The sequence below is a fragment of the Mirounga leonina genome, unplaced genomic scaffold, assembly GCF_011800145.1.
Source record: "Mirounga leonina isolate KUSES-001 unplaced genomic scaffold, KU_Mleo_1.0 Mir_168, whole genome shotgun sequence".
Lineage (NCBI taxonomy): Eukaryota > Metazoa > Chordata > Mammalia > Carnivora > Phocidae > Mirounga > Mirounga leonina.
In genome coordinates this window covers 9073553-9086398 of record NW_023270426.1, presented here as the reverse complement: position 1 = coordinate 9086398, position 12846 = coordinate 9073553, and the positions used below count along the sequence as shown (strand labels likewise).

The 12846-nt window shown below is 47.0% G+C and overlaps 1 protein-coding gene across 1 annotated transcript in view; it reads left to right on the top strand.

The window, feature by feature from the left end:
• Nucleotides 1–12446, top strand: part of PPIC (peptidylprolyl isomerase C) — a 13329-nt gene extending 883 nt beyond the window's left edge. Inside the window, exons 2-5 of the mRNA XM_035013997.1 lie at nt 5533–5646; nt 6107–6200; nt 8559–8743; nt 11804–12446. Coding sequence (XP_034869888.1) covers nt 5533–5646; nt 6107–6200; nt 8559–8743; nt 11804–11932 — 522 coding nt within the window. The 3' untranslated portion in view covers nt 11933–12446. The remainder of the gene's footprint in view (nt 1–5532; nt 5647–6106; nt 6201–8558; nt 8744–11803) is intronic.
• Nucleotides 12447–12846: the final 400 nt, after the last annotated feature.

Sequence of the window (12846 nt, the reverse complement as noted above, 5' to 3'; positions counted from 1 at the left end):
CGGGGGAGACCGATGGGGGGCGGGGGAGACCGATGGGGGGCGGGGGAATCCGCCTGGGACCACCTCTCTCCACCGTCGGTGCTTTTTCCCAGCATATTTACCCAGGTTAGAAGATAATGGGAGGGTGTGGAGGGTGTGGGGAGAGACAGAGCGAGGGAGGAAGGAAGGGAGGGAATTTGGTGCCCTTGATAACCACTTCTAGAAAAACCCACTGGCAGCGGTGTCTTGGAATCTGGAAGGAGGGGCAGCTGCAAGTTGTTCTAATAGTAAGTCCGGTGTTTGCCAGTGGGAATGATACCACTGAACCAGGAGTAGAGTGTTTAAGTCCTCCACCGCAGACCCCAGCTGGGGTGGGGGTGGGGAGTCCGGACAATGAGGGCCGTGCGGAGAGGGAGGTCACCCCAACATCTGATGTAGCCTGAGAATGAACAGCAAGGCTTTACCAGGCTGCAGTTAGTGTGTGTGTGAGAGAGAGAAACTTAGCCCCACTGTTTTGAGCACCTCCTCTGCCCAGCCCCTTGGTATTTGGGGCATATCTAGTTTTGAGAAATGGCTTGTCCAAGGCCATAGAGCTGAGAGGGTGGGGGAGACGGAGTCTTTCAGTCTGCACATACAGTTTGGGTCTCTCGGGATATAACTGTAAGCATAACATTCATAAAATGATGAAGAACATATAGTAAACCTCTCCTGTCTGCAGGGGATAAGTTCCAAGACCCCCAGTGGATTCTGAAACCAGGAGAGCACTGAACCCATATACTATGTTTTTTCCTATACATACATACCAATGAGAAAGTTTAATTTATAAATTAGGCACAGTAAGAGATTAACAATCATAACTGATAATAAAATAGAATTATAACACTATATTGTAAGACGTTACGTGAATGTCATCTTTCTCAAAATATCTTACTGCACTCACCTTTCCTCTTGCGATGCGGGAGGTGATGAAGTATCTACCTGATGAGATGAAGTGAGGTGACCCAGGTGTTAGGCTCCTCATCTTCTGACCGCAGCTCACAAGGAGAACCATCTGCTTTGGGCCCACGGTTAAGGTGAATAACTGAACCTTGGGAAAATGGAAACCGTGAGGGCGCCTGGGTGGCTCAGTTGGTTAAGCGACTGCCTTCAGCTCAGGTCATGATCCTGGAGTCCCGGGATCGAGTCCCACATCGGGCTCCCTGCTCAGCAGGGAGTCTGCTTCTCCCTCTGACCCTCCTCCCTCTCATGCTCTCTGTCTCAAATAAATAAATAAAATCTTTAAAAAAAAAAAAGAAAAGAAAATGGAAACCGTGGACAAAGGGGCGGGGACTATTGTAAGTCCGTCTCTAGCCCCTGTGACATTTAAAAATACCTGGAGGATAAGAAAAACCAGTCTGGCCATCACTTGGGAGGTGAAGGGAGCTGCATGCGCAAGGGCTCTGGCCAGGAAAGCCATCAGTGTTCAGAGGACAAAGAGAGGGGACAGGCCAAAGTGAGTGGCCTGTCTTGAGATAAGGCTGGAAGGGTCAGCAGCCCGAAAATCGTGCAGGGCCTTGGAGGCCACAGTTAGGAGCAGGTCTTGCGGCAGTTAATCTTCTAATTTGAGGTCTTAGTCTAAGTGCAGTTAGAGCTCCTGGGTTTTAAGCATGGGACTGGCATCATCTCATACATGGTTTTCAACAATGACTGTGGTCGCTTGGTGGAGAGTGAAGTGGGAGGTCATTCAGGCTCCGTGTCAGAGTCCAGATGGCGATGGCATGGATTTGGGTGGTGGCCGTGGAAATGGGGAGCAAGGTGGAGGGACGTGAAACAGATGTTCTGCAGTGTAACTAACAGGACTTGCTGATGGTTTAGAATGGGGGTAGGGGAAAGGAAGTAGAATTGCCATATAAAATACAAGATTCCCAGTGAGGTGTGACTTTCAGATAAACATGAATCAGTTCCTGCTGTGAGTGTATCACCTGCGGTATTTGGGAACAGACTTCCCCAGGGAAGCTTTTAAACCTACCCAGTGCAGAGACCCACCCCATCCGGTCAGTCACGATCTGTGTGTGCCCCGAGCTGGAAATGTCTACAGGGGGCGCGGAGAAGGGAGGAAGCTGGTGGCTACAGGAGGGGAAGTTGGAGCATCTCTGCCCCTCGGCTGGGGTGCTGTCACTGAGCAAGTTTTCCTGCACTCAACTGTCAGTAATAGATCTCCATTCCCTTCCTACCAAATTTATCGTGAAGTTCTAAAAGCTAGTGGTGTAGGCGAGTCTTCTACAGATTTGACCCTGTCGAATGACTTTTTCAATGGACTCTTTAAAACAAGTCAATATACGGGAAAATAGAGACATTAAAAATTATTTCTCTGAGGGGCGCTCAGGTGGCTCAGTCGGTTAAGCATCTACCTTCGGCTCAGTGGGGAGCCTGCCCCCCCCCCGCTTGTGTGCTTGCTCTCTCTAGCTCCCTGTCAAATAAATAAATACAATTTTTAAAAAAAATCGAATTATTTCTCTGAGTTCAGAGAAGTTGATAAATTGGCCATTGCTCTAATGTTATCCCCAGCAGTCCTTTCTTTTTCCTCCGATTGCATTTAAAATTGGAATCTGGAATAAGAGAGGCGTGAGGCACTGTCCCCCCAGGGCCTTCAGTGGCCACCAGCTCAGCGGCCTGCGCAGCCCAGCCCTGGAGCCTCGGGTCCACACTCTGGCTCACTGGTCTCAACATCCCCCGAATAGGCATTTGCCACCCTGCACTTCTCAGCAGATGCCAGGGGTTCTGGGCAAGGTCAGGCATGTAGACTAGAAAGAATAATGCTGCCATCTTTCCAGCTGCATTCATGCATGGCCCAACTTGCTGGCACTTTCTAGAGCATGGAGTGGCTACACAGCCTGGTGCCCCGGGGCAGGTGATTTAATGTGTGAAGCTCCATTTCCTTCTCCTTAAGTGGAGACACAGATAATATCTACCTACAGGGCTTTTTTTTTTTTTTTTGCATATTAGATGTGATAAAGCAGGTAAAGTGCTTAGCCATGATTTAAGAGGTCAATTGTTAGTGTTATTTATGTTACCTTATTAATGCTCCCGTGAAATTGCAGCCCTGAAAAGAAGGGTCATCTGTTGAACAGATGAGGAACAGGAGCTCAGAGTTCAATTAAGTTGCCCAAGGTCCCCTAGCCAGTTAATGGTGCAGCGGGGGTGTGAGAACAGTTGGCTCTTGTACTTGGCGTCTTGGAAGGAAGCAGGATTAACCCTACAGGGGTTAGGATCAAGCTGTGTGAGTGACTGCTTCCTCTTCCCTCTTTTCTCTACCTCCAGTGGCCCATCATTTTCAAACGACTTTCAAAGGCAGCCCTCAGGGGAAAAAAGAAATGACTGAGCTTACTCCTGAAGTGCAGCGTGGAATCCAGTTACCACCTCTGCCAGGAAGCCCACCCTGATCCCCACAGATAATCATCACCTCTACCCATGACATTTCATCTGTACTTATCTTGTTATAAAACCAGATTTTCCATTATATTATAGCTACTTACATATGTGTTTTCTGTGGGACTGTAACCTCCCTGCGGCTAGGGGCTTTGCAGCCTCACCCCGTGTCCAGAAAAGGGCCTGGCCCCAAGGGCACGCAAGCAGTCAGAGATATTCTCAGGGTGATAGAGGGCAGTGGGAGAGGGTTTGCCTGGCAGCCACCTTGGGTCCCCTGCACAAAGAGCCCATTTCCTGCCCTGGTGCTTTGGCTCCAGAAAGAACCCTGCCCGGTGCGGCTCATGCCCATTCTTGTCCCCGGAGGCCGCTCCCCTCCCTTCTCCAGGATGCCTTCCCTCAGCCCTTAGTGTCCCTCCAGCCTGGGGATACAGCGTTCCTGTGACCCAGGAAGATGTGACTTTCTCATTTCCACCAGAGTCAGGAAAACTCTGCTGTATTTTCATGCTGTCAGTCACAAAGCGGAAGGACCCTGAAGTTTGCAGGGGGGAAAATCGTATTAGTATGTGTGCGAGGCTGCGCATCAGAATGGCAGATTTTTATTGAAGAGTTTTGCTGGGTGACAGGCCCTTTTTCTTCGCCTTCTCCCACTGCTCTCCCGCGTTCTCTGCTTCTTGCTGTTCAAACATCCACAGGCTTTATTTTCTCTTCTGTAGGTTAAAAAGTCTGGCAGGCGTTTCTAGTGTCTTGTATGGCATTCCTTTAAGATGATGTTCCCTGATTCTTCTCCCGGGGCTGCTTCATCATTCCCTGTTCCTGAATTTATTCCTGGGCTTGGAAATCCCTTTGGAGAAGCTGCTTCTCTTTGACACCAGCCCTGCGTGACCCAGCTTGTGGCATCCTGTCCCCGGGCCATGCCAAACTGTCACCCTCAAGTGCACCGCCTCATCTCCAGGGCATGGTCTTTGATACAGTCTATAAAGTTCTGCCGTATAAATAATAATACAGTTCCGGCTGCTGTGGCCATGTGAACATTCAAAAATGCCACACGGAGCACTAAATATCACATCAACCCATGACAGACAGGCTGATGTATTGGCAGAAGCTCTTGTCTTGCGCTAAAGCTTGACAGTCTTTACTTCATGATTTTTCTAACCTGTAAGACATCTTTTTTCTTTGACAACCCTTCTTATATTTTTTAAAGCCATCTCTCGAATGTCTTTTTTTTTTTTTTTTACCCATTCAAACAGTAAATTGGTTCATATCATCTAAACCCGCTAATAGAATGCCCTTCGACTCCGTAGCCTTTTCAAGCATTCCGTCTGCGTCATCCTAACACGGTGATTTGTGAAGCAAAACGTGTATCATTTCATTTCGGATGAAACAGTTTTTTAAAACTCATTTCAGGGCACCTGTAGGGTTCATCGGCACACAACATGACTCACACTCACTTCTGGGTACATGCTTTCTTTCATCTATTCTAACGTGTTGTGCCGCAGAGAGACCACAGTGTCCCCGCGGGACTTTGGGGGCATGAGGACTGAGCTGGGCGTCGGAGTGGGCAGGGCAGATGGCTCTGTCGGGGCTCTGGACGAGGCTGGGGACCTGGAGCCTTACGGAGTCCGAAGTGAGTGGCAGGCCTTTCGGAGGACTTGCTGTGCGTTTTGATGTCTTGCAGTTCCCTTGACAGCAGGTGTCTACTGAGCACTCCCTGGGAATTGGGCACGGGTCGAAGTTACAAAAAAATAAATCTTCTCTCCTTACCTGTTGTTCTCTCCTGCCAAGATCAAGAGCATCACCTTTCAGAAGAGCACAAAGCTGGGAAGGGGGAGGTCGCCACAGTGCTGCCCTGGGTGTGGAGTTCTCAGAGACGTCACTGGCTGACTAGGGACCGTGCTGAGCCATATTTCAAACCCAGCGCCTCCGTGTGGTGCCTGGCCCATAGGGGGTGCTCACTAAATGTTGGCGGAATGAACGTTTTTACAGGTGGAATGCAGCCACAAGATGGTTGTAGAGCTCCTTTGTCACCTGCTGGCGGGGGAAGGGCTCTTGCATCTGGATGCATTCTCAGGTTGTACCTTTCACTTCACTCCTACTCGTGGCTTTTCCCCGTTGTAACCCTCTGCTCTGCTGTTCACCCACACGCAGGTCTTCTTCGATGTGAGGATTGGAGACAAAGATGTTGGCAGAATTGTGATTGGCCTCTTTGGAAAGGTTGTGCCCAAGACTGTGGAAAATTTTGTCGCGCTCGCAACAGGGGAGGTATGTCTCGGTTTTGGATCCCTTAAATGTGCATGGGAGGGGGTCTTCCTTCTTGGAAGCCCAGCATAAAGATGTCTTCCGGGAAAATGAGTGTCAATTGAGCAGGTCTGATGAACCTGAGACATCTTACATATTTTACTTTATTTTCCTACCAAATCTTACTCTTTGGGTGCTCAGTGTCCTCGGGGTTCTAGAAATTGAGGGGAAGCAATCAGCACGTGAGAATGCAGATTGCTCTCTTTTCACTTATTCACATTAATACCCTACTTCCACAGTTGATTTATTTCTTTATTTTGGGTCTGTCAATGATTACATTTCTACCAGAAAATCGTTGCAGGGACCTAATTCTGTAGGTAGTTTGTGTCGTTTTCTCATTTAGTCACATCCAGGTAAACACTGGGGTTCATCTTGCAGTATGGGTTGTATCTACTTGTATATTCAATTGACATAATCTCTTTAGAAAGGATACGGCTATAAAGGAAGCAAATTTCATCGCGTCATCAAAGATTTCATGATTCAAGGAGGAGACTTCACGAGTGGGGACGGCACCGGCGGTAACCATGTCTTTTGTATTTCTCCTTTTCGCTTACCAAACTGAAACCCAAGATCAAGTCCGTGCATTCACCCCCTGAGTTGAATTCCCAGACATATGAAACAAATTCCTCATGACCACAAACTAATTCTTCAGAAGGACAGGGTTTGGGGGGGCCTCATCTCCCAAAATGTAATTACAGGTACGAATGAGTGAGGCCTCCTCTCTTGAAACAATATTGCTCTGGTTCATTATCTTTCCATAGTGGAGATATATTCATCCAGGAGACGGCTCTGCATTTATTAACATGCTAGACTCCCAGTAGGCAGGAGTAGAGAAAGATGCCCGGCACGGAAAGGAAAGGTCGAATACGAAAGTGCGCACACACTGCGGGAGAACCGGCTCCCGACATGGATGTGGTGGGGGAGGGCTGGGGGAAGCATGTCCGAAGGGAGAGACCGGAGTTGAGGTGGCAGGATTGCAGGTGGATTTACCCCCTTTTTCCCAAATTCTTTCATATTGTTGTCCGCTTTTCCAACAATAATAATAAAAGTAATCAATGAGTTGTCAAAATTATAATATACATTTTTATAAGCCAAGTTAGAGTTCTGTAAAGCACAAATAATTAAATTTATGGGCCATCACATATCCCTGAGCTGATTGTTCCTCACGGGGGACTGCACATACCCAAGCTCTCTGGGCTGTTTTCCCTCAGAACTGTAGTGAGTCCTTTTCCTGAACACACACGCTATAGCTAACTACATGAGGATTTAAATTTACTTCAAGTTTAAGATTTTTAATTTGGCAAGTACTCATTCTGATGGGTATGAAATTGCTACCTTTTTAAAGAAACCCTTGGGCCCATTTTCAAGCACGACAGCTCATTTTATGTTTATCACAATGATTTACTTATGACAAAAAGGCTGCCATTAAACCCTTGGATTTGCCAGGGCCTTCAGGAGAATTACTTTTAGTCCTTGCAAAAACACTGCACGGTATGGGGATAGAGAATGGAGCAGAGAAACCGGGTCAGGTTACTTGGGTCCATGGGGTGGGAGTGGATGCCTGGGAGAGCAGCCCTCCCTCCCCCCCCCCCCCCCCCCGCCGCTGCAGAGCTGGGTGCCCTGGAGGAGTGTGCAGCTGGACCCTGGTGTCCCACGCTCCCACCCTGGGGCCCAGCAGGAACAGTGACTGAGCTTTCCTGTGTCCTCGTTTCTGACGTGTCTCTCTCCCTTTGCCTTCCCTGCCGTGTGCGTGTGTGTGTGTGTGTGTGCGTGCGCCACGCACCAATGTAAGTGTGTGCACGTGGGTCTTGCATTAAAATTCTCTTGAGTTTTGGAGGAAGGACCTTTTGGGTCACTTACGTTCAGCCTAGACCTTTCTGTGAGCAGAGCTTTCCTTCCAGGACACGTCGTCTGTCACTGACCAGTCCGCTCTAAATTGCCTGCCCTTAGTAGCCACTTCTGGTCCATCTAGCCGAGCCAGGATTTCGAGGTTGGCAGCCGATGGGTGAAGAGCCAAGCAGAAAGGGAGGAGGCGGGCATGACACGCATTCCAGGTGCTGGAGGACAGAGCAGACGCTTCTCATGGTCTGTACTGTTCTCTTAGGGCAGAAGCGGGTGCTGCTCTCCTTGCTGCTGGGCTCGAACTCCAGTCCCCATGGCCGCGTCCGGCTCTTCCGCTCCAGGTCGGCTCGCTCGGCGCTCCCGGTGCCGGGCCCTTCTGCAGCCTGGTGAGCCTGGAAGGTGTCGGGCCCACGACGGCCCGGCTGGCCGCCCTGGCTCCGGCGGGGACGCAGGCAAGAGCCGCAGCTGTAGGGTCCGAAAGCCATGGGACTGCCAGGTTCTGCGGCGCAGTTTTCACGCTCTGAAACCTCGGTTTCCTCATTTACAGTGGGACTGAGAAGACTGGTCTGCAGGGGTGTGAGAATTAGCGAAGGGTGTTTATTAAGTGCTGATCTCACCAGGGTTGGGTGCTGAGGCGGGAGTGACGTGAAGCTCGGGACAGACATGGCCCCAGTCAGATGGCTCATCCCGCTTTCCGCGTGGCTTAACGTGCTTCTGATTTCAGAGTGAAATTGTTGACTTGTTTGGTTGGGGTCCTGCTTTGAGGCCAGAGGATGGTGCCATCTTTAAGGCTTTTTGTGTGTTTATCTGAGTCTCTGTCTGAGTCTCTGGTGCCCTGCTTCCCAAAGGAGTGAATTTATCACTTCTTTTATTTCTCCTTATGCTTGACCATCTTTTCTCCATCCCCATGTCCTATAGGGTTCTATTAACCAAATCTATTAAAACCTTATGGTTCCCTTTGAAGAATTTACTTTCATATAACTTCTGGTGATTCTCCTCTTTTTTTTTTTTTTTTTTAATTTTGTCTCACCCAGGTATAAGTATTTATGGTGAGACATTTCCAGATGAGAACTTCAGACTGAAGCATTATGGCATTGGGTGGGTCAGCATGGCCAACGCTGGGCCTGATACCAACGGTTCTCAGTTCTTCATCACCTTGACCAAGCCCACCTGGTTGGATGGCAAACATGTGGTATTTGGAAAAGTCATTGATGGAATGGTAATGTGATTAATGTTGTTATGCCTCATTCAAAGCTTTATATTTATAGCGACAGTACCTTCAGTGATTTATTTTAATCTTAAAATGTGCTTGGTAGAGGTCCATCATTCTATGCTGACTTGCCTCTTCAAAGGTGAACTGTGTGTGGTATTTTAATTGTGAGGAGCACCAGGGCAGAAGATGGAGACTTGCCACGGAAAAATTGAGGGCTTAATCTATCTCACTACTTGATATAAATGGAAACTTTTTTTTTAATGTCACCAAATAAAACCCGGGCCCCATATGTGCATACAGTAGATTATTATTCCTTACAAAGGAAGGAAATCCTGTCACATGCTACAACACGGATGAACCTTGAATATGTTGAGTAAAATAAGTCAGTCACAAAAGACCATCTGATTCCACTTTTAAAGGGTATCTAGAGTGGTCAAATACCTGTAAAATGAAGTAGAATGGAGGTTGCCAGGTGCTGGTGGGAAGGAAGAAACAGGGAGTTGGTGTTCAGTGGGTACAGAGCTGCAGTTCTGCAAGAGAAAAAAAGTTCTGCAGATGAGTTGCACAATAATGGGAATATACTTAAGACTACGGCACTGTACCCTTAGAAATAGATAAGGTGGTACATTTAGGTTTCTTACCACAATTGAAAATAAAATACTAAAAAAATCCCTCGAGCACCACATGGTTGCATACCGAAACAAGTCCCGTCCAAAGACACAGTCAGGAGAGCAAACACAGTTACTGGAAGGAATTCAAATTCCTGCAGGTATGTCTCAAAGAATATCTCAGGGGTCCAATTCATAATCCAGAGAAACACTTCTTAAAATCCTTATTCTCCTCTGCTCCCAGCATTTCTCCTCCCTAGCAGCTGCCCACAGAAGCTCTCCCAGCTCCTAAACTAGCAGGTGTAAGGTCTGCCCAACCCAACCATGGACCATTCCTGACCAGCCGCCCTTCCGTATTTGATTTAGTTTCATTTTCTTTCGTTTTCTTTTTTTTTTAATGGTTTTATTTATTTATTTGAGGGAGAGAGAGAGAACCAGAGAGAGAGTGAGCATGAATGGAGAGAGAGGGAGAGGGAGAAGCAGACTCCCCACTGAGCAGGGAGCCCGACGCGGGGCTCGATCCCAGGACCCTGGGATCATGACCTGAGCCGAAGGCAGACGCTTAACCGACTGAGCCACCCAAGTGTCCCCATTTTGTTTTATTTTCATGTGAGCCATTCTGTCTCTTCCATCCAAATGCAAGTGAACCAAGCTCGCTTGCAACAGTTCTTCCACAGCTTCTACCCCCATCCTGATTCTACCCATCAAAAAGCCAGGAACCGAGCTGACCCAGTCAGAACTCCCTCACAAGGCAAGGAAGTGTTCAGCCTGAGCCGCCAAAGACAGGATTCTTGTTGGCAAGTGAGAGGAGAGGGAGCGAGGGCAGACACGTGTCACTTCATAGATCACTTTCCATCCTATCACAGTAAAGGACAGGCCTATATTCTCACGAGCCATAACTGTCCTTCGAGGCATCTGTTCTCCCAGTAATGAATGCCAGCACTCCTCAAGTCTCTGACGGAACGATGCCCGTGAAGTGAGCTAAACATGCATGTGCCTGTGTTCCATCAGTTAGCGGTTTTGACCAGTGGACCGAACCGGGTTTTAAAAAGTTTAACTGTAACCAGGTTCAAACATTCATGCGACGAGTGTTTTTGAATACACCGTGCTAACCTGTAGGAGAAATGAAGAGTGCAGGTGTTGTGGTTTCTTCTTCGGGTCATGGTTTTTCCTCTCGCTCTCTAGATCTTCTGTCTTCTTGCTCTACCTGACTGTACCAACTTCCTTCCCCCCGCTGGGCTGTGTCCTGGAAGACCCGCTGCCTGGGCCTAGAGGAACAGTCCTTAACATTTTATGAGTCCTAGACTTCTTTGAGAAATTAATGCAAACTATAGACTTTCTCTCCAGGAGGAAAAAAACTGTGTGTATGTGTGTGTGTTTTACACCGTTTCAAGGAATTTTCAGACTCTCCTGAATTCCAACACAGACGTCACCTGGGTTGCTTTGTTAATGCTACACTTTTCTTGAACTCGCCTAGATGTACAGAATCAGGACGTCCAGAGATGGGCCCACCAATAAGCATTTTTAAAAACTGTTGGAAAATATACATAGAGATTTCCATTTTAACTCGAAATGAGCATTTTTTAAAATGTTGCACATTTAAAAATCAGGTGGGGAGCCACTGCTTTAGGCATACGTGTGTACACGTGTGCATGGACACAATGTTTAGCAATATATATGATTATTATTAGAGCACGCTGGTCTTTTAAGTTCACCTAAGCTGGCCAGTGATTGGGTCAGGTGGCACCATGTCCGAGGCAAAGAGACAGCTTGTTGCTATTTTTGTCTCAGCCCCGTTTGGGAAACCGGTCAGAAGCCAACATTCCTAGTCCTGGACCAGTCCTCCCTCCTTCCGTGTGAAGCTCAAGGTGGTACCTGGGATGTGCAGCCGTCCAGGGTAGAGAAAGAGCCTTCACACCACTGTGGGGATGGGGTCTCTCACTCCACCTGTAGCTTAAGGGCTTGGGTCAGCTTTAAAACGGGCAAACGCAGAACTAGCTCCACTTCTAAATCTACTTTCTGACCCAGTTTCTTATGCCTACACCGTTTACAGGGTATCACTGAAGCTGACTCATATTGTTAACTCACATGTTAACTCTTACATTGGGGTATGAAGTGGGTAGAAATACATTTTATTAGAGCTATGTGTTTATGAAAATATTATTTTTAGAATATAAAATGCTAATTAAAAGAAGTGAGGAAATATACAAATATGTTCTTTCAGTAGCAAGGTGGTGGGTAAGCACTATTCTGTTATATATACATTTCCTGAATATTTTAAGTTTTCCGTAGTTGGCTTGCATGACTTTTGTATCATACCAAAAACAACAACAACAAAAACAACAACAACAACAAACCTGGTTTCCTACTTGGGCTTTCAGACTAGGCGTTGATTTCACCTGTGATCCGCACAGTTACTGGTGAGACGTGAACCAGGGGTCTGCTTTTCTCTCACCAGACCGTGGTCCACTCCATAGAACTCCAGGCGACTGATGGCCATGACCGTCCGCTCACCGCCTGCTCCATCATCAACAGCGGCAAGATAGACGTGAAGACCCCCTTTGTGGTTGAGGTCGCTGACTGGTGATACAATGGGCGGAAAATGAGAAACACACACTGGCAGGGATGTGTGTGTGTGCGTGTGTGTCTTTTAATTCTCCAAAGTTACTGTTTTGCTTTGTTTCCTCACTTCTGTGTTTCACCTCCGATCACAGGAAAGTTCAGAACATCAAGCACTCCGTGTTTAGTTTGCATGAATTGTGGTAAATCACTTGTTTAGGGACTTGGCACTTAAAAGACCTATGCCCTTCCTCCAGTGGTGCTATTTTTAAACTAGAAAACTTTGTATTGTCTGTTTTCTTTTGAAGAACACAATCATTATTTTGCTGAATTAACTGTGATGCCCAAGTTGAGTGACGCTGAAGATTTGTCTGAAGAAGACTGGGGACGTAAAGTTTGTTATTTTGTATTCAAACAAATTCTTTGCAGGTAAAGGGAGATTTGATGAGTGTAATCTGTAATCTGATATATGTCATAGGGACTTTTACCTGATAAAAGGTGCTTTTGTGTTCTCTATATTAAATGCTTTTTATATCGGTCAACTCTTTTTGCAAGTCTTTTTTTTTTAAAGTTCTTTAAAAAATTCATGACAAAAATATATGTACTCTGATGTTAACAATGAACAGAATGGAGAGGGTTCTGTCAATCAGAATGCTAACGCAACTGGATAATTTGGGATAGGAATGCACAGAAATGATGCCTAACCACATCTCAAATACCTGAGCAGATTAATTTACTAATTTTTACTCACTGTAACAAGATCCCTTGAGTTGAGTTGTAACAAAAAGGCTTTTTTTTTTTTTTTTTTTTTTTCACTTACACAAGGAGCATGAAGATTCGCACTGTACTTAAACCAAATGGGAAAGTGGAACCCTGCTGGGGCCTTGTAACATTCCTGGCTGGAACAGAGCGCCTGATCTCTGTTCAAATGGGAGTGATATC